The 21,134-nt window shown below is 37.6% G+C and overlaps 1 protein-coding gene across 3 annotated transcripts in view; it reads left to right on the top strand.

Moving 5' to 3' along the window:
• The window catches only part of PIK3C2G (phosphatidylinositol-4-phosphate 3-kinase catalytic subunit type 2 gamma), a 403,358-nt gene that overhangs the window by 83,779 nt on the left and 298,445 nt on the right, over nt 1–21,134 (top strand). For all 3 annotated transcript variants that reach the window (XM_055280504.2, XM_055280503.2, XM_055280500.2), the window contains exons 10-11: nt 2,448–2,481; nt 6,061–6,256. In XM_055280504.2, coding sequence (XP_055136479.2) covers nt 2,448–2,481; nt 6,061–6,256 — 230 coding nt within the window. The remainder of the gene's footprint in view (nt 1–2,447; nt 2,482–6,060; nt 6,257–21,134) is intronic.

Genomic DNA, 21,134 nt, shown 5'->3' with positions numbered 1-21,134 from the left:
CTTTCCCACAAGGCCAATATGAAGGCTTTAATTCACACAAGCACCAGGAAGGTTGGCCCCTGTCATCTCATGGCCATCGATTACAGCCAGCCTCCTGACAAATATGAGCCATTGCCAGAGGAGGAGACCAGATGTGTGGATGTGGACACATCTTCCCATCTGCTAAGACTATTTGGTTATTCTTCGACTTTTACGTCCAGCTCTTGGCAAACTGGCAGACAAACAACTGATCAAACAACAAGGAAAATATAATTTTAGGATGAGGCATTTCAAATGATGTTAAAGTATTGCTAGTTATAAAAAGTTTTATCTTCAAAACACTCATTTTCTGAAACTCCCTAAAAGAACAAAATCACAATTTTTCAGAAATATCAAACTTACAATATTTGAAGCTAAAAGAATTCTTCACAAAGGAATTGGGTATTTCATAGGAAAGCCATAAACAGTTATAATACTCAAGAAAAATCATCTTCACATCTCACTTTCCTTATGTACTAGTATAAACACAAAATTCTGTGTGATATTTCTTTGAAACTTTTAAACTCGTAATGTCTAAATATTTATCCTATATTTTGATAAGACAAATGATTTTCATGCATAGAAATTAAGAAAGGATTGACAATAAGGAGTTTTATTTAATATGTGTCAATAGACAAAATAGTTAAATATTCTGTAAAAACTGGGTCCTACTTATTTTGAGCAGACTGTTGAAAGCTCATTTATTCTGCATCAGTTGCATTTATACTTTTGTTCATCTCTTTTTCCATCCCATTTTAACTGTGAGCCACCTATGTAGGAATACTGGCACACATAGTAAGTACATTTTACAGAATTTGTGCAGTAACCAGCTACAGTTAACAATGCCAAAGCAGTCTATCCACCCACCATGAACTTAAGATTGAAGAAATGACAAATACAGGTCTTCTGCCAACAAACTGTGAAATTTCAGAAGCTTTTCTTTTTCTTGGCTGCATTTTTGGTCAACATGCAAAGGACTATTCCCTGCCATACAGAGAAGTCATTAGGTGTTTATTAAATGTAAGCTTTGGCAAGATGAAGAATTATATGACAAACGTACTTGTACTCTATTTTATTCTCTGACCCAGCACTGGAAACAATTTACATCCTTCAAATTATATTCCAGAACTCACATAATTTAATTTCCATTAAATGCTTACATAATAGGCAAACCACAAAGTGAAAATATGGTCTTTCACATCATGGTGTAGGTGGATGTCATGGTGATTTTCTAATATAGGTCTATATTTCTGAATAAATTGAGTTCTAGTTAAATAAGGCTAACATTTTTAATAGTCTCACCCACATGGATAGGGTAGAGATCTTATATGTAGTTGTTAAGAGTAGCAACTGATACTATACTCTAATGAAATATTTTGCCTAATAGAAATGCTTCTGAAAAGGTTCATGCGAATGATGCTTTTAATTAAAAAGTTGCATATAAATGTAATGACATTTTAAACATGATCAAAATGTTCTCTCTCTAAAGGAATACTGTAACAAACTTTTTGTTACGGAAAAACAATTTTTCTCTAATTTATTTGTTTGAGAAACCTGGCTTTTAACTAATTGTATTTCCTTAAATGCAAGACTTGAAATTTTATTTTCTTATTTTCACTTTTTAAAATTTTGAGTTTATAAATTTAAAAAATTTTAATGTCAATTAAAATGGATCTTATTAAAAATTATATTTCCTTTTGGGCTGAAACCATTTTTTAGGATGCCTGTAAACCACCTTATACAGTTTTCAGATAGCTTAGTTACAACCAGCAAATCCTAAGCCACCAAAGTAATTCTAGGCTTCTAACAAGGATAAAATAAATAAATAAGGAAGGCCACCACACTAATGGACATGAACTTAAAGAATAATGAAAATGAAAACAAAAAAAAATGGGATTTCAGATTGTATTTTTTATTTAAGATATGACTCAAGATATTTTATTTTTTCAAGTGTTTGACTATCAGATTTTTAAAAATTCCCTAAAAAGAAAAAAAGAAAGAAAACTATTTAGTGAATCTATACTGATTTTGTCCACTTCAATTCAGTCTTCTTTTTGGTGCTGTCCAAAGCTTGCTGAATAACTGCTAGGAATAAGAGCTGGACACGGCATACAGAGAGAATTAGAAATGCACTTTTATCAAAAAATTAGTCACTGTTATGTAAGGGGGATTGAGCTTAGACAATCTATTGTGTTAATTTCTTAAAAAAAAAACCTACATTGCTTATTACAATATTTAGAAAGTTTTTATTTCATCATACAATTTAAATTCATCCTGTTTAATAAGCAAATTGATATATGATGCCAAGAAATATTTTGTTGTTTTACTATGACAAAGAAATTATAATGTTTAGATTTTGGACATTACCATTTGATTATTTTGTGAATTTGTTGTGTGAATAACAAGTATAATTTTACTTTTTTTTTCAGAATTTTTATCAAAGTTCAGAGACTTCAGCAAAAGGTAAAACATACATGTACTCAAGTATTTTGAAATAAAGAAAAAAATAAGTTATAGAATCCAAAATACTTTTCTCAATTTTTTTATGCAAATACTGTGGTAACACACAACACACACACACACACGAGCTTTTTGAGGAGAAAGATGCTTTTCTAAAATTCTTTTTATTAATGGAAGTGATTATTCTGCAAGGGAATAAAAATCCACACTCTGAACTTTTAGCCTGATATTTTTAAAATACTGAGAAAAATAAAAAGATCTATAAAAATTAAAGTACTGAAAATATCTTATAACCGTTCCAAGACATTGAAAATTTTACCATTTACTTAATTATATTTTGATGTAAGAAAAATTAGAAAAGTAGTAGATGTCTGTCTGCAAGGTCACCCACTTCAAATTTAAATTCCAGCTCTGTTTGAAAGACCAGGCTGGGCACGGTGGCTCACACCTGTAATCCCAGCACTTTGGGAGGCCGAGGCAGGTGGATCACCTGAGGTTGGGAGTTTCAGACCAGCCTGACCAACATGGAGAAACCCTGTCTCTACTAAAAATACAAAATTAGCTGGACGTGGGGGTGCATGCCTGTAATCCTAGCTACTCAGGAGGCTGAGGCAGGAGAATCACTTGAACCCGGAAGGCGGAGGTTGCAGTGGGCCGAGATTGTGCCATTGCACTCCAGCCTGGGCAACAAGAGTGAAACTCCATCTCAAAAAAAAAAAAAAAAAAGAAAAGAAAAGAAAGACCAAGCTAATATAACAGGTAGGAGGATTTGATTCTGGAATAATTAGTGTTTATGGAGGATCTGAGTCTATAAAATTGCAAGCCATGGGAGGACTTTGCCTCTATAGAAAAGAGTAGGTGTGAGATTGCGTGGGATAGAGCAGAGTCTGACTTTTGGAATCAGGCAGAACTGGTTTTGAATTTCAACTCTCCCAACTCAAATCTCAACTGGTTTTGAATCAAAGACTCTGCTTTCACAGTCTGTAATTCGAGATTAAACTCTTTGATCTTGTTATCCTAATATGCATAAACAATATAATAGGATTTAATGTGCAGGATCTGGTCAGGATCGTTCTTGGTTGTAGATGGTACTTGGCATAGGAATACTCTGAGTATCTGCAAGAAAACTGTCTGCCCCTCAGATGTTCAACTAACACCCCTGGATTCAGAAAAATCCATTGGAAAGCGAATGAAAACCTAACCTGCCCTCCACACCCTTAACTGTTGCAGTAAAGAGTCACGTCCAAAAGTATATCCTCTCAACTCTAATTCCCACCACGCAAAAGAAGACACTCAAATATGTTTGAGGAACTCCCCTATCCCACATTAAAAAGGAAAATAGGGTGGCAGAGGGTATAAAGAAACTTGTGCAAGTACAAAAGCCCCTTTTCTAGGTGTTCATAAAACTACAGAACACCATAGAGGGAAGGAAGGAATGGACACTCCCTGACAGTATTACTAACAGAATCTAAGTGGTCATACATGGAGTGAGCAAGCTAGAGGTGTGTCTGCATGAAACTGATTCTCCCTTTCTATCAGGAGTGTTGTAATGAGGTCTCCTCCCCCATATTCCTCAGGGGACTGGAATATGAGATCCCACAAAACTGTACAGAAATGTTCCTGGAGACTTATATTCTATAATAAATCATGACAGATTTTAATTGAGTCTAAATTGCACATAGATTGTCCTTGCCTCTTAATTTCATGGCACTATAACTCTTTTCCAGAGTAAAATGAGGTGCCATAAACACTTTTCCCACCATATTTCACCACCAAGCCCTGTGTCTTGGGTTCTTAATATGTTTTGATGATGTTATTTGAAATGTAGTCTTCATCCAGAGTTCAGGAAGTAAAACATAATATACAAGCATACATCTCTATGCAAACTTAAAGTAGCAATATCCGAGAACCATGTTGCTGCAGGAAAAGCAAAAAGTAGAGTTTGAGTAATTAACCAAATGACTAAGTTTCCCCCAAAATATATGCTAGAACTTAAATTAATAAATCAAATTTATGATTTATTTTAGATGTGTGTTCATTTGCACAATGTTGGGAATTCTTGAAAAGAAGTTTGTGCTTCCTGCTTCAGCATACCGAAAGTATAATTTGGAGACAAAGAAACAAGATGTTTCCATAAATTTATAATTCTCTGCCTCCTGCTGTTCAGGAGAATCTCTGTTGGTTGGCCTCCAGAGTTTGATGAGGGCTCTTTTAAGACTATTTTTACACTGCTTTACTCTTCTGCTTCATTAATTGCTACTGCTGACTTCTAGAGAATTTTAATTACAGATTTTCTATTTCCTCTGCTTGTCCCCCCCAGGCTTTTTCAACAGAGGGCACAATTTAAGAAATATAACAAATAAGGAAAATTAATCTACCTTATATATTTTGTACAGATTTATGAATAACTAAGTGAAAAATAGCATGTGTTAACAACAAAAATGTTTAATTATAGAGAGAGCTACTGAGGCACAGACAGGATGTGGGAGGAAGCTCCATGTCAAGCTGGCCCCTTTCCTGAAGCATCCAGCTGCCTGTGTGCTGGAATACTGTGGATTATCAAAGGAAATATCTATCTCTGCACTATTTTCATTTCCAAACAATTAGAAACAAAAGGCAATTCATGCTTTTTTAACTTACAAATTGTTTATTTCTAGAATTTTCATTTAATTTTTTTTTAACTTAAGTTTACTTAAGGTAACTGAAACTGTGGAAAACGAAAGTACTGTTAAGACTGAACTACTATATAGGGAATTGCATGTTCTAAAAACAACTTACAAAGAATTGCATGTGTTTGAATAAACAACTGTATCGACTAACTTAGCACATGGAATCATCTTAAGAACACAATTTCTGATGATGTGCTTACTTGTTCTCAATTTCTACTTAGCTGCCAGAGGAAAACTATTAGCCCCTATACCCAGTAATTTTTCTTCATTTTTCTTCTTTCATGACACATCACTTTTAGGAATAACCAGTAGACTCCTTTTAAATAACTAATGGCAAAACTCAACAAAGGCTTTGATTTTGAAGAGATACAGTAAACATCATAAATCTTTCATTTCAAGCTGGTTTTAAATCCTAGCCTTGTACTATTTTCATTTTCTTTTTAATATCAGTGCATTGTATGATTAGTGTTCAGTTAATGGTAAACATGATAGCATCATCAAATTTATTATGATTAATTCTTTAGATGGAATTTGTTTGATGAACTTATAAGCCATCTATATTCCTTGTCTGAAAATTAATTGTAAACAATCACAAATCAGAACAAAAATTATGCAAATTACAGTTTATCAGAATGTCAAATTCATAATTTTTTAAATTCCAAATTGTGATGAAAAGGCCATGCTTCCAAGATTTCTGCAGCTGAAGACTGGAAAGCTTATTGATATCTAATCTAGCAGCAACTAAACCAGGTTGCATTCAGAGGTACAGATAGTTAATTCTCTTCAATTGGTAAAGGGTCACTTTAATTAAAATTATTTAAATTGTATTATAAGAAATTTCAAAGCTGTAATTGATGGCCTATGATAAATATGGCTCTTCTTAGTGACTTGATCTCTCGCTCTTCCTTTCTAGGCTTGATAGAGAAGATAACAACTGAACTATCCACATCCATCTACCAGCTAATCAATGTCTATTGTAACAGCTTTTATGCAGATTTTCAGCCTGTAAATGTACCTAGATGCATTTCCTATCTAAATCCTGGGCTTCCTTCCCACCTCAGCTTCACAGTGTATGCGGCACACAACATTCCAGAAACCTGGGTGCACAGGTGAGTGGTGTGTTTTTCACAAAAGGGTTGATTTTTACATAGCTTCTAAGTAGAATGCAATTTGTCATGTTCTTATATGCAGGAGCAAAAATTTCATACAATTTTGGAATTAATCAGCATAGTTTTATCCATATTCTTAAAATCACATTTTAAATGCTTAGATTCAAAATGGATATTTAATTTTCTTTCTTCTTCCATTTCCCATATTTAAATAATTATCATTGCCAATATATCGTTATGGATATAGAAAATACTAATTCTATTTAGTGGCTCCTCTAAAATTTTCTTTTTCATGTTTGGGTTTAAATGGCTAATGCTAGTTAAGAAAACATAGGAAGACAAAAACATATACACATGCAGAGAGACAGAGGGAATTTAAAAATAGAAAAAACAAAATCACTCTGATCCCCACCAGGTTTCAGTGGTATTTTGCAAGAATTGTACCTTGATAAAATGAGAATTAGCCAAGAATTATTTGCGTTTCAATAGAAATGAATGACAATTATGCATGGAATATCATCAGATTTTAAGTTGACTCTACTATGTAGTATTTTCTTCAATAACATAATTACAGTAATATAGAGATAATTAATTAAAGTTGATAAGATAGTAATTTGGTAATGGATTTATTATACTTACTGCATTTAGCACCTCAAGGAAAAACTGAAATAAATAATTTCAGTAAACATTCAACTTTTGGCCGGGCACAGTGGCTCACACCTGTAATCCTAGCACTTTGGGAGGCCTAGGCGGGCAAATTACTTCAGGTCAGAAGTTCAAAACCAGCCTGGACAAAATGGTGAAACCTCGTCTCTACTAAAAATACAAAAAATTAGCAGGGCATGGTGGCGCGTGCCTGTAATCCCAGCTACTCTGGAGGCTGAGGCAGTAGAATTGCTTGAAACCAGGAAGCAGAGGTTGCAGTGTGCAGTGAGCCGAGATCGTGCCACTGCACTCCAGCCTGGGGGACAGAGTGAGACTGTCTCAAAAAAAGAAAACGAAAAAAAAAATTCAGTTTTTATCTTGATCTGTATTTAAAAAAAAAATAAACTGTATAAATATTCATAGAGTAAAGAGGAAATTTTACCTATGTATATAAAAAACACTATCTACACACATATTTGTTTAGAATCCATAAAATTTTTTTATTCTTTTTCCTTTTTTAATTTTATGAAAAATTTTAAAGGGCTGATGTATAGTAAAATAAATTATTACTCTAATTAATGTTTTCTTTTAATTTTCTAACCATCAATAAATACTCCTTAGTTTGAATTCCCATGGAAAATCTCTATAGCCAGATAAATACAGATAAAGCTATATGTATAGGGCATGCATTTATATACGTGTGTCTATATGTAGAGAGACAAGGATAAATATATATATAAATATATACATATGTGTGTAAATGCAAAATGTAAAATATATACGTGTGTAAATATACATGCGTGTACAAATGTAAAATGCATATGAATATAAAAGTGTGCATTTGCGCATGTGTGTGTGTGTGTGTGCGCATATGAATGATCTAACCAACTCTCCTTTATCTGTCTCTACATAGTACCTACATGCAGAGTAAAAACAGAGCACCTTCTAATATTGTTATATACAGGTAGATGTGTACATATGTACATATAATTATAAATATAAAATAATGCTTTCCTGCAAACGTTCCTATAATCAATAAATAAATTAGGGCTTTGATGAAGGAAACAAAATCATCCCAGCCATTCATTACTGGAACGAACTATAAAGGGCTAGACACAAGGGAAAACATGAAGCTATTCCTGTCTTAAGGAATCCATGGACCAGTCAAAATTCTTTGGGAAGAGGCTCCAGTAAGATCTTACCACATGACAAACTACATCTTTATTGTAGATTTTCCTAGGGACCTAGTATATAAGTTATCTATTAATACATAACCAATTACCCCAAAACTTAGCAGTTTAGCACAACAAACTTTGATGAATTCACATTCTGAGGCTCAAGAATCTGGGAAGCAGTTTTGCTGGGTGGATCTGGCTTAAGGTTTCCCATGAGTTGCAGTCAAACTGTTGACTGAGACCACAGTAATCTCAAGTTCACTGGGGCTGAAGAATCCACTTCTAAGGTGGTACTGATGTGGTTATTGAAAGGCCTCAGTTCCCCATGGTGTATAGGTGTGGGAGCCTCAATTCCTTGCCACAGAGTTTTCAACAAATGTCCTCAGGCCATAGAGTTGGCTTTTCCCAGAGCAGATGATCCAAGGAATGAGAGAGAGTCCATGAGCAAAGGAACACCAGAGACAGAAGAGACAATCTTTGTAATCTAATCTTGGAAGTGGTATACCACTACTTCTGCCATATTGTACCCTGTGGGAAAGCATGATACAAAGGTTCGCATACCAAGAGACAGAATCATTGGGGGCTATCTTGGAGGCAAGACCCCTGGGAAGAAACCAGGCCAGAGGTATTTCCAGAAGCATAGGTACTGACAAACTGAGGGCGTAAAATAACAAAGTGACAACTTTCTAGATGGCTTTAGTCAAAAGGACCATAATTAATGTCAGCAAGTGAAACTAATTTGTTAAGGTACAGGACTCTACAATAAAAAATAGTGAAACATTCACTATCAAATCTGAGGATTTGAAACTGAATTATCATCTACTCCACAGATGCCTTCAGGGAACACCCCACTCGAGCTATCAAAGACAAATGAGAATGTATCTTACTTAGAATAATTTGATTAAACAAATTATTTCCTTGATGCATTATACTAAGAACTCATTCATACTTATCCTAAATTTCTCATCATATAGAATAGAAATTTAATTACTTAACTTTATCCTCTCTATAGATTGAAAGTGCCTTTATCTCACTCAAAGATAAATTTATCGTTTTGTGTATATATTTCATGATGCTCATTATCTTAATAATAGCATATTATTAGTTCTCCCCCAAGTCCTTTTACAATATCCGTGTGACCATGCACATTTGTATGTAGGACTATAGTTTTTAAAAACCTCTGCTACCCAAAACATGTCCTGGCATGCAGTAGGCACTCGATAAAGATTTGTTAAAAATGTTTGAACAAAATCCCTTGAATAGAGAAATGTGTCATACTTGGTTTGTGAAATTGTTACATGGGTCTTGACAGCAGGAATACGTAGTCCATGTCGTGGTTATTACTGAGGACAAAAATGTAAGCTGAGCTGAAAACTATAAAGAAGCAATGACCATACAGGAAGGTAGACCAGGAGATATTCCAAGGAAGCCAAGAAAATATTACAATAGAGGTGCAAAGCTAAGTGCCTGAGGTCAAGAGGGCCAGCATCAGTGAAAGTGAGTCCAGAGCAATTAGTCCTGACATGGTATTGAAATATTCAATTCGCCAGAAAGATGTAACAAAGTAATAACATTGACAGAAATCCAAAGAGAGTTTGATGGGGCCAATATGATAGTGGGGGATAACACTACTCCTCTCTCAGGAATTAATACATTAATGAGAAATTAGGAAGAATATAGGAGTGAGCATATAATTAATAAGCTTGATCCAATAAATATATATTGTACTTGCAGAAGATAATTTGGAAATACAAATTCTCAAGCACATATATAATATTTAAGTGACCAAATATTAAATAGTAGGTAGGCAAATTTCCAATAACCTATATAATAAAGATCTCATCTACTTTCTGAGATGCAATTTAGAAAACAGCAACAAAAAATAAACATATTCATAAATTTAAGTATGTACTTTTAATTTTATTAATCAAGGAGTTAGAAAACATTATAACTTAAAGGTAATAAAAATATATAATAAAACATATGGAATATGGTCAAAGCTATTCTTAAAGTGAAAAATATAGCCTCACATTATAAATTAGAAATAAAAGACTAAAAATTAATGTAGCAATCATGTCACCATTTCCTCTATGCCATTTTGCTTTGTTTTTTCCAGCTTATAAAAATCAAGGATAATAAAGAGGAAGAAAAATCTTCTACCAGCATTCTGGCAGAAGAACAACAAACAAGTCCTAGATCCTCTGATTTATCCTCATCATAGTACTTACTATTAACTGAGCACATTCTATGAGTTTTGCACTGGGAAAAATACTTTACCTGCATTACAGTTGTCCCTTGTTATCTGCAAGGGATTGGTGCCAGGACCCCTGGAGACAACAAATGTCACAGATTCTGAAGCTCCTTACATAAAACGGCATAGTATTTGTACATAGCATATGCACATCATCCTGTATACTGTAAATCTTCTATAGATTACTTATAATACTTAGTGCAATGTAAACTATGTAAATACACTCATGCATAGCTTATGACTTGGGGAGTTATGTTTTGAGAAATGTGTTGTGAGGCAATATTGACAACCACCTACAGTCTTCAGGACAGTAACATACTGTACAGGTTTGTAGCCTTTGAGCAATAGGCTATCCCATATACCCTAGATGTGTAGTGGGCTTTGCCATCTAGGTTTGTGTAAGTACACTCTGGGATGTTCGCATAACAATAAAATCACCTAATGATGCATTTCTCACAATATATCTCTTTGTTTTATTTTTATTGTCATTTCAAAAATATTTCTGATCTGTGGTTGGTTGAATCTGTAGATGCATAACCTAGGGATACAGAGGACCAACTCTGTTTTATTTAATCCTTACACCAGTGACACAAGAGCACTATCATACCCATTTTGCAGATGAAGAGATTACAGTTCTAGAACTAATCTATGACAACTCCAGATGTTGTCTTTCTACTCTAAAGTCCCTTCTGTTTACCACAGCAGAAGTGAGCATACTTCAGTATACTTCATCCTTAACTGGTTACTAAAGTTGATTCTGAAGCAGGACAGTTCCCATGACCCTTCTGCAGGACTCATGAAGGGGTTGGCTTGTTTAGTCAGCCTACAGCTCTCAACCCCTCATGGGAGGGGGGGACATGCAGGTGAGTGGGTGCAGGGGCCAGGACAAGTGCTTCTGGGTGCCGGCAGGAGTAGAACTCTGTGTAGCCCCATGGCAGTGTCTAGGAGGGGTACTCAAAATCCCTGGATCCCCAGAAGGCATCTGTTACAGTGCTCTCTTTGCCATCCGCAGATGACTTAAGTGTTTAACAGCTCAGTGTGACAGCCCTCTGCATCCCGAGCTCTTGTTTGGCATCCAGGAAGAATCAGGTCACATGAACAAATTGAAGATGGTAAATGCAGGAGATTTTATTGCTGATGAAAGTGGCTCTCAGCAGGATGGAGAGCTAGAAAGGGGATGGTGTGGGAAGGTGGTCTTCTTCTGGAGTTCAGCCATTCCTGGCCAAACTCTTCTCTGAGATCCCACTGTCAAGCCACCCCTCTGAAGTCAAGCTGCATCTTGCTGATGTCAGACTGCTGTTTCTCTTCTTTCCTTCTCTGCCACTCTGCTGCTCTGCCACTCTGCCACTCCACCACTCAGCTGCTCTGCCACCCCTCTGCCAGTGGACCCTGGGGTTTTTATGGGTATAGGATGCTGGGTCGGACAGGCTAAAAAGCAACATTCAAGTAGGAAAACAGGAATGCATGTTCTCACTTTGGGCCGCGGGTCCAAGCTTGAGGGTGAGGCTTCACCAGGGACCCTACCCTTTTCAGCCTGATATTTTCCTGCCTCCTGTCCATATCACTTCCCCTCTCTGAAGAGGCACATCTTAGTGCCATTAAAATATGGGAGATGACCAATCTTAGCTACTTCCTGCTGACAGGGGGCATTGTTTTGGGGAAAATGGCAGTCAGACTCCTCCCTAAAGTCTACCTAAGTGTCCCTAGCAAAAGGGAGCCATTGTCCAAGGCTCCAGTTGCCTGACTGTTCAGAGTTTGATGGCCTCTAGGCACATGAGGAAAAAAATCCCCAAGTTTTACAAGGTTACGTATGCATGGGTCAAACATGTGTATTATACAAGGGAAGAATCTAGTGCCAAAGATTACAGAAATAAGAAATGAAATAAGCTAACAACATTGTACCCCAAGCCATTTCACTTTGGTGAAAGAAATTAAACCTTGTATGGGAGCAGTTAAACTTTATAAGAGAGAAAACTATTCTTGCCACATCTGTAGCAGTCAACAGGTGCACCTTGAGAATTCTGGGATTTGTAGGCTTGCATGGTGGCCATTAAAGCTTCTGCCTCTTTCTTGTGTCCCCCCATCTCTATTGTAAAAACCAAGTTGGACACTTTCAGGAGGTCCTCTAAAGTAGTATCTGTTCCCAGGGTCTGTTTCTGCAGCTTCCTCCTTATATCGGGGGCTGCCTGAGTAATAAATTTATCCTTCATGGTTAGTTATCCCTCACCAGAATCAGAAGATAGAGATGTGTGCTTTACCAAGGCCTCTCAGCCTTTCCAGAAAGGCAGTGGGATTCTCATCAAATCTCTGGTATTCCATAAATAGCTCGGTATAATTGAGAGGCTTGGTCCAAGTCCTACATAAATCCTCCATTATGCACACCTGAAAGTGTCTCTTCTTCCATTCTCCCATCTCATCATTGAGATCCATTCCAGGGTCATCCATTGGTACTGCATCTCTTTCATTTGGATAAAGTTCGGCACCTTCCCTGATGCTATATGTGATACAAAGCTCATAACCAAATCACTCTGTCACTTGCAGAGCAGTCTGCTTCTCAGTGTTAGTCAGGGTTTGCTTTAAAAGTAACATAACGTCTTTCTAGGAGAGTTCAAATACTTGGGTTAAATTCTGGAAAGCCTCTGTATATGTCAGGGTCATCTGAAAACTTGCCAAGATCTCCCTTAATTTGCCTTAAGTCCTGTAGATAGAAGGGGACCTGGACCTTACTGGGGCCAAATTCAACAGGCGTCTGTTGGAGGGGCAAGAGTGAGACTGGGGCTTGTCTAAGGTGAGTATTTCTAGGAGGGGGCAAGCTGGAGAGAGGATGCGGAGAACCCGGAGGAGCAGGGCTGAAGGGAGCTGGCTCCCCTGTAGGAGGTGCCTCTGGGGTTTGTTTCTTTAATTCCCTGAGACTGCCCCTTGCAGCCTCTCCTGAGATGGCCAATAGGAGGGGTGGATCAATTCTACACTGTTGGCAAAGGTCTGGATTGCCCTGCAAGGTAAAGAAAGCCTGCACATATGGGGTCTCAGACAATTTGTCCTTGCATTTACAGAAAAGTTCCAACTGCCAGATGATATCAAAATGAATGGTTCTTTCCTGAGACCAAGCCAGTCCTCATAATTTGGCCAAACCTTTGTGCAAGGGGCTAATAGGCATTTTTCCTCCAGATTTTGAGGGTCAAAGCAGTCGCAGTCATTCAGGATGCACTCCAGAAGAGTATAACTGGTGATGGTGGAGACAGTTGGTTGCCCATTCTGAAAGACAAGGAAATAGGCATCCCTCATTTCCCTTCCTTCTTTCAGCAAAAACTCGGATGTGAGGGAGGGGAAGCAGGCATCGCCCCTTTCTCTTCTGTCTTCTTATTCTCAAGTCCTGGTGACCTTAGACAGACGCCACCCACAGGTGCCACTGCAGCCTGCACCCATGAAACAGGGAGGTCTTAGAGAATAGGAATTATCCACATTCACTTATGCCATGCCTCCATTCCCCCTACTGTCAGCAACCTTTGGGTTTCCCGGGCCTTATCTGTGCCATGGAGCATGGCCTCCTTCCATGACTTGGAGGGTTAATTAGCAGAAATTGGTCCTGCCCATTTACATTGTGTCTGTTTCCTTGCTTGGATCCCTCAGATCTGGTTTTCCTTCCTAAGGCCTCAACCTGAAGCTTGGAATCAGGTTGGGAACAAAAGGTATTTCAGGGTCCTTTTAGATTAAATCCCAAATGGGCCTTGCCAAATTTGCAGTTATCAGCCAGCAGGGCTCACTCTTCTGTTGCCTCCCTATCGTAAGCAGAATGCTGAGGCAGGAAAAGAAACCTCTCACTTAGAAAAGAAAAAAGAACAAAAACAGTTTAAAGGGCAAATGGGGGTGGTCCAGGGAAAGAACCCCTTGCTCTCTACAAATAGGTTACTTTAATCATTGTATCTCTCCCCCAGTTCCAACAAGGCTGAACTCCTTGCCAGGGGAGGAAAGAGTCTATGGGCTTGTGGCAGGAGGGGATGGCATGCAGAGAGCACTGGCCAGCCGGCTGCATGGGGTCCCTGGCCCCAAAGACTACCCTGGGCAGCATGCCTGGGCAGCATGCACCGCTAGCTCCCACCACCCCACTTGGCTGTTGGGCACAGCACATGCATGCTACGGACATGCCCAGGCACCCAAGCCTAGAGGGGAGGGGATGAGAAGGGAACCACCATTCACCTGCCTATCCCATTCACACACCTGTGGCCGTTGGGGTTTCAGGTCATACCTCTAAGAACATATGGAAATTGTATTGTTCTGAGTTGCATATCTGATGGCTGGACCAAACACACATTCTGCCTAGTATCATTGCTGCAGTTTGTAGTAGAACCCTTAACATTATAAAAGAAGAGCCAGGAGCCATTTCAAACCACAAAAGAAAGAAGGAAGGATATCAAAGGAAAAGTCTGGGGGTCTTGGCTGACACCTTGATAGACACTTGGGGAACAGGTCCAGTCTCGTGGCCTTCCGGCAATACTGAGGAGTGGCCTTGGCAAGAGGCCTTCAGTTTCCCCAGGACTTTATTCCAGTCCCACATGACAACTAGACCTCCATGAAGGGAAACAGAGCCAACATTCCTTTTACCCAAAAGAAAGAGAGAGACGGCAGGTTGCATCCTATCCCCTGCAAATGGCATAGCTCAGAGGAAAGTCTGAGGACAAGGAGAGACAAATCCACATTTTGCTTACCATTCTGAAGTATCCTGGGCAAGCCCCCAGATGAAACGGGATAGTTCCCTTGACCCCTTCACAGGATTCATGAAGGGGTTGGCTCATTTACTCAATCCATAGCTCTCAACCCCTCACAGGAGGGGGAGCACGCTGGTGATTGGGTGTATGGGCCAGGACAAGTGCTTCTGGGTGCTGATAGGAGTAGAACTCCATGTGGCCCCATGGCAGTATCTGGGGGGTACGTGCAATCCCTGGCACCCCAGAGGACATGTGTTACAGTACACTTTTAGCTTTGCCATCCACAGACAGCTTAAGTGTCTAACAGCTCAGTGTGACAACCCTCTGTATCCTGAGCTCTTGCTTGATGTCCAGGAAGAATTAGGTCACATGAACAAATTGAAGATGGTAAATGTGGGGGATTTCACTGCCAATGAAAGTGGCTCTCAGTGGGATGGAGAGCTGGAAAGGAGATGGAGTGGGAAGGTGGTCTTTCCCCGGAGTTTGGCCGTCCCTGGCCGAAATCTTCTGAAAGGTCCCGCTGTCAAGCTGCCCCTCTGAAGTCAAGCTGCTTCTTGCTGACCTCAAACTGCTTTTTCTCTTCTTTCTTTCTCTGCTGCCCATCTGTCATTGGAGCCTGGGGTTTTTATGGTTATAGGATGGGGGGTGGGGTGGGCCAAAAAGTAATATTCAAGCAGGAAAACAGGAAGACATGCCCTCACTTTGGGCTTCAGGTCCAGGCTTGAGGGTGAGGCTTTGCCAGGAACCCCACCCTTTTCTGTCTAGTATTTCCCTGCCTCTTGTCTGTATCAATACCAAACTCTTTCATTCTAATTATCACATTAAATTGTTAGGCAACAGTACATATAAAAGATCAAGAGATGACAGCTATAAAAACTAAAAATCACATCTCAAAATGTTAAGAACATTTTATTTTGAAAGACCTGTTTGCTGTTTAGATATGTGGGAAAATTTGCTACTTGCAGAGAATTTCTATTTATACATATATGATAGTTTAAATTAATATTGCTTTTACTTATTAAGACTTTTTTGCAAGATTTTATAGTTTTGTCAGGAGATGTGTGTGTGTGTGTGTGTGTGTGTGTGTGTGTGTTTAATGTTGGAAAGCTCATCAGATATTGTGTACAAACATGTTTTACATTTAAGTTAAAAATATTCAAACACAGTATGTACTTTCCAGAACTGCTGTGAAATATTAGCACTATTGTTAGCTATCCTATGAGTTCATTAAATGTTTAAAAATCTAATGCACACAAATTCTCATTCAAGTTAAAATTACAAAGTGAATAAGTATTGTTAGAAACTTTGGCTCCAATGCTGAATTTCACATTAGAGGTTTATACAAAAATCTAGTGCTAAATAATTTATGTTTACCAGAACATTAGCATATTGTTTTTTCTTTTTCAATCTTTTAAAAATTGTGGTAAAAATACAGAAAATGAAATATACCCTACTAAAAAAGTTTAATTGTAAAGTACAGTAATGTTAACTACATGTGCATTGTTGTGTGGGAGATCTGTAGAACTTTTTCATCTGGCATGGCTAAAATTCTTCCTCTTCCTTTTCTATCTCCAAGTCCCTGGTAACCAACATTCTACTTTTTGCTTTCATGAAGTGGTATATTTAGTATTTGTGTTTCTGTGATTGGCTTATTTCATTTAGCATAATGTCCTTAATATTTATCCATGTTGTAGTATGACAGGATTTTCTTCCTTGTCAAGGTTGAATAATATATCATTGTATGTATACACCATGTTTTCTTCATCTATTCACCCAATGGTGGACACTTAGATTCTTTCTACATCATGGCTACTGTGAACAATGTTGAAATGAACATGGGAGTTCAGATAGCTCTTCAAGATCTTAACTCAGTTCTTTTGGATAAACACCCAGAAGTAGGATTGCTGGATTATATGGTAGTTCTATTTTTAATATTCTGTATTCCATTTTTTCTTCTCTCATATTTATTATTTCTTTTCTTCTGCTAACTTTAGGCTGAGTTTATTTACCAAACTAACATTTGCCAGTTCTGCTTACCAGAAGTAGTCCACTAGGCACTTGTATCCCACACTTGGCTTTATGCCAGCAAGCTGGGATTCTTACCCATTTAAAATGTAAGGATAGTTTGAGATCATTTCAACCCCAAGATGTCTAATAATTTATGATCATCACATTGGATCAGGCACCTTAACTCAGCATTTGGTTCATCTCACAGCAGCAGTGCTGACCATCAAAGTATCAAGGAAAACAGGTTAGAAATCTGACTCTCAGGACCCACTTAATTAGAAAGAGACCAAATTCTGAAATGGTGTCATACCTTTCTGCCACTGAAACAGTGAGGCAAAAAGACAGGAAAAAAACTTAACCCAGTTAAGAAGAATGCCAGGACAATAGTTAATCAAAAAAAAATTCCTATCCTCAGCTGGTCAGCATCATCAAAATCATCCTGTCCCACAAAATCCTCATCTCTTCCAGGAACCAAAGAAAGAGCTTCAGCCTTGATTCTCATGACTTTATTATAAATTGGTAACGTTTGCAACCACACTGTAAAATGAGGACTTTGGAAAATTAGACTCATCTGTGTAGTCAAATATACCATACTTTCTGCAGAGTTGATGCCATAAGGTGGAGGAACCTCACCTGAAGCCTTCTCAGGTTCCTCAGGCTCTTCCTCATTCTATAAATGTTGGTACTTGCTGCTGCAGACCAGCTCAACTGCCACTGGTGCCACTAATGCCAACTCCATGGTGCAGCAGGCTACAGGGAAGGTAGGGCGAGTGAGCAAGTTGAACAGGTGCAGGAGCTGCAGCCTGGGAGTGCTGAAAGGCTGAAGGCAAAAGGCTGAAGGCAAAAGGCCTCAGGTGGATCTCAATGGCAGCCACTGCACCTGGCCAGGATGCTCTCCTCAAGCTGTAAGCACTGCCAATTCTGAGATGTTTTGTAATTGCCCTTTTGATTTATTCTTTGAACTGTTGGTTTTGCCGGAGTGTGTTTAATTTCCACCTATTTGTGAATTTTCCAGATTTCTTTCTGCTATTGATTTTGAATTTCATTCTCCTGTGGTCAGAAAAGCTATATGATATTATTTCCATTTTCTTAAATTTGTTGAGATTTGTTTTGTGACCTAACATGTCATCTAGCCTGGAGGGTGTTTCCTGTTTGCTTCAGAAGAATATGTATTCTACTCCTGCTGAGTGGAATGTTCTGTATATATCTGTTAGGTCCATTTGGTCTATAGTGTTGTTCTAATCCTCTGTTTACTTACCTTCTGTCTGGTTGTTCTACTTATTAAAAGTGGGTTATTGATGTCTAGTATTATTGTATTGCTGTCTATTTATTCCTTCAGCTCTATCAGTGTTTGCATTATATGTTGGGTGTTCTGATATTGGGTGTTTTGATATTCCTTCAGCTCTATCAACGTTTGCATTATATATTGGGTGTTCTGATGTTGGGAACGGATATATTTAAAATTCTTATATCTTCCTGGTCCTTATATCTCCTTCTCTTTTTCTTGTTATAGTTTTTTACTTAAACTTGACTTTCATGTTGTAAGAATGGCCACCCCTGCTCCCCTTGGTTACTATTTGCATAGAATAGCTATTTTATCCTTTCATTTTTGGCCTATTTGTGTCCCTAAATCTGAATTGAGTCTTTTGTAAGTAGCATCTAGTTGGATCTTATATACTTTTTGTCCATTTAGCCATGCTGTTGGTTAAATGGATAATGTCTTTTGATTGGGGAATTTAATCTGTTTACTTTTAAAGTAATTGATAGTAAAGGACTTACTATTGCCATTTTGTTGTTTCTGTCTTGTAGCTTCTTTGTCTTTTGCTCTCTGGCTGTGTTTTTTTAGTGTTCACTGATTTTTTTTTGGGGGGGGGTGTAGTGACTTGCTTTGATCTTTTTGGTAGTGACATGTTTTGATTTTTTTTGTTTGTTTTTTGTGTATCTTCCATAGATTTCATTTTGTGTTTACCATGAGTCTTATACAAAATATCTTATATTTATAACAACCTTCTTTAAGCTGTTAACTTCAATTCAATCACATACGAAAACTCTGTACTTGTTTCTCCTCCCACCACACTTTATGTTATTGATGTTACAAATTACATATTTTTATATTACATATCCATTAATATATTGTTATAGCTATTTTTGTACTTTTATCTTTTAAATGCTATACCAGAGTTAAAAGTAATTTATTTAGCACCATTACAGTATTCTGTATTTGTCTAAACATTTACCTTTACCAGTGAGTTTTATAGTTTTATATGCTTTTGTGTTTCTCTATAGCATTGTTTCATTTCAATTTGAAGGATAGTGTTTAGCATTTCTTACAAAGCAGGACTTGTAGTGAGGAACTCCCTCAGCTTTTATTCACCTCATAAAGTATTTCTCTTTCATCATTTTCGAAGGATGATTTTATCAAATATGGTATTCTTTAGTGACAGTTTTGTTTTTCTTTCAGCATATTGAATATATTATTTCTCTCCCTTCTGGCTTACAAAGTTTCTGCTGAAAAATACACTAATAATCTTATGAATGTTCTCTTGTACATGATTAGTCACTTTCTCTAGCTGCTTGTGAAATGGTCTTTTTCATCTTTGACTTTTTATGATTTGATTCTAATATGTCCCTGTGGGGTCTTCTTGGGGTTCTTCACAGTTGGCATCCAGTGGGCTTCCTGAATCTGGATGTTCATTTTCTTCCCCAAATTTAGGAAGTTTTTCACCATTACTTTTTCAAATGAGCTTTCCTCCCTCTTTTTTTCTTTTTCTTTTTTCTCCTTCTGAAAATCCCATAATGATACATTGATATATTGGCCTGCTTGATGGTGCCCATTATTCTCTTTGGCTTTCTTCAGTTCATTGTGGGGTTTTTGTTGTTGTTGTTGTTGTTTTCATTTTTGGCTTCTTTGTCTGGATAATTTCAAATAACCTGTCTTCAAGTTCACTGATTATCTCCTCTGCTTTATCAATTCTGCTTCAGAATCTCTGTAGTAAATTTCTCAACTCAGTTATTGTATCCTTTAGCTCCAAAATTTCTATTTGGTTATTTTTACAATATTTTCCATATCTTTGTTGATATTGTCATTTTATTCATCCATAATTTTTCATTGAGTATCTTTATGATGGTTATTTTGAATTATTTGTCATGTAATTTATATATCTTTATTTTCTTGGAATTGATTTGTTCTGTTCCTTTGCTTCTTTGGCTAGGTCATGATCCCCTCTTTCTTTGTGTGCCTTATTACCTTGTGTTGAGACATGTGCATTTGCAAAAACAGCTAACTCTCTCAGTCTTTATGGTCTGTCTGGCTTCCCACTGAAAAAAAAAAAAGCTTCAAAAATAAGCCTGGCTAGAGATTCTGGGTGCCTTCCAAACCTTTCATATGAGCACATCTTCACTCTGCTTGTACTTGTAAATTCCCAATTAGAGGGATTTTGCTGGTTTCTGTCTTGTGGAGCTCATGTTTTCTTGCTTTTTCTGGTGTCTGTCTGTGGTACTGCAGGTTCTCTGGAATTTCTGTGAGGTGATCAGATCTTTTTGTTTTCAGTAGTGTGGATCTAAATTATGCTGCATCCCATCAGTGCTTCTAGTTGGATAAGACAGAAACCAGTCCCTCAGGCAATCTCTTTAAAAGCTGGAGTGTTGGACATATGCTCCTTTCTTCCCCATCACTTTCCCTGACCAGGGAGTGGCTGACAAGGTATATAGGCTTTGTCCACTGTACCATAGGACCTCTGGAACCGTAAGAAGCCACCCAACTTTTTTTTGTTGTTCTCAACAGTCTCCAGGCATCTAGGGTATGCAGGGTCCTGTCAGTGCTCCAAGACAGACAACACAGAAACTAGTCCTTCTGATAGTAGCCCCAAAACTGGAATGTTGGACACACGAATCAACTCGTTTCCTACCCAATGAGAAGCCATAAATTGGGTTTTTAAAAAAAAATCATTCTATGCTGAATTATGGAGAGAAGCAATAGCAAGTATGTGATAGTAAAAACCATCATCTTTGTTTTCGGTGGCCCCTAAACTGGTGACATTTTCTGTCAGCATTTATATTCAGGAAAGACAAAAGCTAGTTCCTTGGGTAGCCTT

The sequence above is a fragment of the Symphalangus syndactylus genome, chromosome 5 (genome assembly GCF_028878055.3).
Source record: "Symphalangus syndactylus isolate Jambi chromosome 5, NHGRI_mSymSyn1-v2.1_pri, whole genome shotgun sequence".
NCBI lineage: Eukaryota > Metazoa > Chordata > Mammalia > Primates > Hylobatidae > Symphalangus > Symphalangus syndactylus.
Note: the sequence above shows the minus strand (reverse complement) of the source record. Positions and strands in the feature narration are given on the sequence as shown.